The 5124-nt window shown below is 34.8% G+C and overlaps 1 protein-coding gene across 1 annotated transcript; it reads left to right on the top strand.

Moving 5' to 3' along the window:
• The first annotated feature begins 3118 nt into the window (after positions 1–3118).
• LOC149220013 (beta-1,6-galactosyltransferase GALT29A-like) lies at positions 3119–4374 on the top strand. The gene has a single exon (XM_089382709.1). It carries the CDS (start codon positions 3130–3132, stop codon positions 4291–4293), a length of 1164 nt encoding a protein of 387 aa, XP_089238835.1. The 5' UTR covers positions 3119–3129; the 3' UTR covers positions 4294–4374.
• The last annotated feature ends 750 nt before the right edge of the window (positions 4375–5124 follow it).

Here is a 5124-nt window from a genome sequence, read left to right as displayed (position 1 = left end):
TATATAATTTCACAAGTTAAAATGTTAAACAAGACATTACGTTACAATATCTTTATTATATTGGTTTGCAAAGCACCTCTTGATGCAATAATTTAATTAATTATTATTTTTCTTCAGGATTAAGTATTTTGAATTACTTTAAATGAAGATTCGTAGACCAAAAATTTTCTATCTACTAATTTGTATGAATGGAAACCATACTAGTAACATAAGTTCAAAGCCTTGAGGTTGTTAAGACATCATTTAACTAAAACACATATTGGAAATAGAAACTTAAAAAAACAATTTGAGTATACAAGACTTTGACATATATCATATGATAACACACAATTTGGGTGTACGAAACTTTGACATATATTCATATGATAACACGCAAAAAAATACTAATGTTACAAGGCAATAATCAGTGAGCCATAAAAATTATTGAGCAGAATCATTAAACATCCATTCTCGACACTAAAGAAATATTGATTAATTTCATAACTAAAATAATCAACTTGAAATCAAAACAATCTCCCCTAAAAAATAACTCAAACATATTACCAAATTCCAATGAAAATAGAAAAAACTCAATCCTTCGCAATTTATGCAAATATTTAATTCTATCTAAACTTCGCAATTTATGCAAATATTTAATTCTATCTAACGTGTGAAACCTGCTCCCTTACTGACAATTTAAGGAGTTTCAACGAGACGGTGAATCCTGCTTTCGTATTGAAAAGTTAAAGAGTTACGACGATCTCGTTAGGGTTTTGTCCTCATTTGCGATTTCTCTATATTTAAAAATGGAGTCTATCTATATTTAAAAATGGAGTCTAATGAAGTAGAGGAATTACTTGGATGGTTAAAAGTGGTTGGAATCCGGGAATTTTTTTTTTAAATATCGTAGAAACAGTGTTTGAATCATGTTTTTGATGGTGGAAACAGATTCAGCACCATCGAAAATGTCTAAAACACCTACAATTTTAAAATTTAACAACTATAACTTGGACTAACAAAAATCTTTACTAGATTTTCTCTCAATATGACCAAAATTTCTATAACTTTTTGACCAACTCCTCTACCTGGTTAAAATATGCGTTTGAGAATTTTGGTATTGAACAAGTGGAGGTTACCCAGTGCTTCGAAACTCGCACAGTCGCACTAATTAATACACATTGATGATACCAAGAAATTTTGCTGTGAAGTTTTGTTGAGCAGTTAAATACAAAGCATGTAAAGCCTAATATAGTCTTGAGGGAATTAAATAATTGTGATGTATTGATAACTTTTGTTTATGGTATAGAAAAATAATTTATTAATGAGTAAGATGTTATTTCAAGGATTCTATTTATTGGATGAAAACATTATTTAGAAATTAGTGGGATATTATTATAAGTATGGTGTAAAGTTGAGTAAAGGTCCGATAAATTTTGGCATATTTTAATTATTTCATGATTTTTATGAACGGTTTTTGGTGAGATTTTAATTTAAGATTTTATAAGAACTAAACACTATTAAAAATGGTTTATATTTTATGAAGTTACATAAATAATTTTAGGTTAAATGTGGAGGAAAAGTACCAAATTTAAAGGGTAATTTTTTAATATATATTTTTTAAATAAAGAAATTTCATTTAATTTTGTAAATGGTAGATATTGATTTTTTTGAAAATTTCAAAATAAAGATAGCAAAATCAATTATTTCACTTTATTCATACTTGTTATTTATATCTACTTGTTATTTATGTTTAGATATAGATTTTTTTTTTTTTAAAATTTGACAAATATAACAGTTTAGTCAACTATTTTACTTTATTCATACATGTTATCCATTTCTATTAAATTTTAAGAATATTTTACAATTTTATCTCATATAATCATATATTTCATTACATTACCTGTTTATTTATTAGTCATGTCTAGATATTGAGTTTTTCTTTTTAAATTTGAGAAATATGATTGCTTAGTCAACTATTTTATTTTGTCCATTTTTTTATAGTCAACTATTTGATTTTGATCATGTATATTTTGATTTTGTTCATATATATGTATATTTTTACAGGAGGGAAAATCTATAATAACTCAGTTGTCAAACCAACAGTGAGAACAACTATCTCTCACTGTTATTTGTACGCTGACTCATCACGGTTATTCAATGAAAACCATGCCACTGGAATAACATGCTGGTGGTCTGTAAGGGGCAAACTTTCACTCCTGTAACTCACTAGTGGGGGGCATGCTTTCACTCCTGTAACCCACTAGTGGTCCATAAGGGGGTAAGCTTTCACCCCTTGCCATATGCCCTCTGAGTCTTAGACAATTAACTTATTTCCTTAAGTCCTAGTGAAATGAGCTCTTAGCCAAACAAAAACAATTTTAAAATATACTCTAAACCCATACTTTGTTCATACTTATTAGACATATCTATTAAATTTTAAGAATACTTTGCGATTTCTATTTCAATTTAATATACTTTGCAATTTCTCTTTCTATTTAATATAATTAATAGATTTCATTGCACCACCTATTTAATTTCTATTTAATATAATGGATAGATTTCATTGCACCACGTGAATAGACATTGATGGATAGAAACAATATTTACTCTTTTGATCGATGGTGATGGATAAAAACATCTAGTTTTTGTTCGGAACAACTCTAACACAGGAGAGAAATTGGCATTCTAAGAGTATTTCTTGAAGCTGTTCTATTTAAATTTCCATCCATATTTTGATTATGATTGGGATTCCCTTCCGTTAGCAGTGAATGGCAGACCGCATATATAAAATATTTCCACCCAGCGATTGGTAAATAATCATGGACTACACATGAGTTGCCGTTTTGTACTAGCAGTAATTTACGGATTCTGTAATTTCAAGTTGGTTGCGGGTTAAAAATGTTTGATGTCAACCCGATAGGCCGGCACTGGCTGACCTTGATGTTTGCGTGCGTGACGAAATAAAATCTGGTAATGTGGCGTGACAACTAGCATCACTTTGCAGGATCTGTGGGATCATGAGGCTTATCTGGTGGCGGGGTCCAAGAAATCGGTGGACCCACGATGGTGGCGGCGTCGTCGTCTTTATTTCATTCTTCTTCACGGGTGGGGAGGCCTGGTTTCGAATCCGTGGCCTACAGCGGCAGTGCTATGGTGGATTACACCAAAAGATTGGGGTACAGCAAAGAGATGAATATTCGAATGACAAAATCACTGCGATTCCTGCTCCTCACCATTCTGGGCGCAGTGCTGCTGTTGGTGTTTAGCAGCGACCTCATAAACAGAGTGGCTGTGTACAGTATTGTGAACCAGGCATTGGTCCCAGCGTTCCTCGTACACGGGGAGCAGCTGCTGGCAGGCCACGGCCACAGCGGTCCCACGGCTGGTATCTTTAATCAGACGACGTTGTTATCCTACGCCGCGATCGAGTTAGGCGAGGCGGAGCAGCGCCAGCTGATCAGCCGTCTGCTGAACTATAGCGTGGACTCAATCAAATTTCACCAGGTGTTAGGGGCTTGGGTTCAGAACAAGCGATTCGACCCACGGGTCATGACGGAGCTGGGCGATCTGGTGAAAACACCCTTGGATCGCCACTACAACGATACTAGGTCTCTGGAGATCCGACCCGGACAAGCCTACCGGAGCTGCGCCGTGGTGGGTAACAGCGGCATCCTTCTGCAGAAAACCCAGGGACAGCTGATCGATTCCCACGAGATGGTAATTCGGCTCAACAACGCCCACACCAGGGGTTTCGAAAAAAAAGTGGGCTCGAAAACCACTCTGGCATTCATCAACAGCAATATTCTGCATGGCTGCGCCAGGAGAGTTGGGTGTTTCTGCCATTCATACGGGGAAAGCGTTCCAATTATGATATACATCTGCCAGCCCGCCCAATTCATGGATTTCGTTCGCTGCAACGCGTCCCACAAGGCCCCCCTGCTCGTTACCGATGCCCGATTCGACAATCTGTGCAGCAGATTAGTGAAGTATTATTCCCTCAAGATTTTTGTGGAGACCACCGGCAAACATCCGGACAAATGGAGCGAGGCCCACGAAGGCCCCATGTTCCATTACTCCTCTGGAATGCAGGCGGTGATGGTTGCATTGGGGATTTGCGAGAAGGTGAGTCTCTTCGGCTTCGGTAAGTCTGCGGAGGCAAAGCACCATTACCATACAAATCAGAGGAGCGAGCTCACGCTTCATGATTATGAAGCTGAGTATCGACTGTATAGTGATTTGGCTGATAGGTCACCCGATATACCTTTCCTAAGCGATGCCGGCATCGAGCTTCCACCGGTGGAAATCTATTTATGAGTTTCCTTCTCTCTGTGTGATTAGATTCGTTTTCTATAGGCATCGGATTTTTGTATTTTTTCGAAGTGTGCAGTATTCATCGATATTGCACACTTATTAACAGAAAAATATCAGGATCAATTGCAAGGAATACGTTTACATACAAAAATTGATTTATATATCATCTGTTTTATTTTCTCCCCAGCATTGATGTATAGTTTAACGCCATAAACAGAGTTTAGCATTGATGTATAGTCTAACGCCATAAACACAGAGTTTTGAAATGATGGAAAATGAAACTTTTAGGGCATGGTTATTAGACATCACAGCGATGCAAAAGTTTGAGCATGGAGGTAGCACGCTGGACAAATTCTACCTAAATGAGCACTCTAACTCTTAGATAATCAACACGTTTTTGACTCTATCTTGGTCTATTGACAATCCTGGCCGGGGGTGATGCGATATTATTTTAAAATTAGTGGAACTATATATGGAACCTAAAATTTAATAAAATTGGATGTATGGAATGTGAAATTTAATAAAATTGGAAGTCATGATGAGTGAATCAATAAATGTTTATAGAAATTAATTCATAACATGTATAATATAATAAATATAAAAATAAAAACCAATCAAATTTGATATTCCTCATTATAATTTGTTCTTTAAATTTAAAAAATGATATAATTATTTTTCAAATAAATTTTAATTTTTATAAAAATATTTTGGAAACTAAATTTTTATCATCCACTAAATAAGTAGTGCTGCTAATAAATTAAATTATTATGGATGAGTTTCAAAATATTTACTCATCATATATTTTATATTGCCAAAATTAAAAATAAAAATAAA

Source organism: Pinus tabuliformis, chromosome Q (genome assembly GCF_031772625.1).
Source record: "Pinus tabuliformis cultivar Carrire ecotype Pingquan chromosome Q, CPIR1, whole genome shotgun sequence".
NCBI classification, from domain to species: domain Eukaryota; kingdom Viridiplantae; phylum Streptophyta; class Pinopsida; order Pinales; family Pinaceae; genus Pinus; species Pinus tabuliformis.
This window is presented reverse-complemented; position numbering and strand designations above follow the sequence as displayed.

Coding starts and splice junctions, on each gene's coding strand:
- LOC149220013 (XM_089382709.1), top strand. CDS start 3,130: ATGGTGGATTACACCAAAAGATTGGGGTACAGCAAAGAGATGAATATT.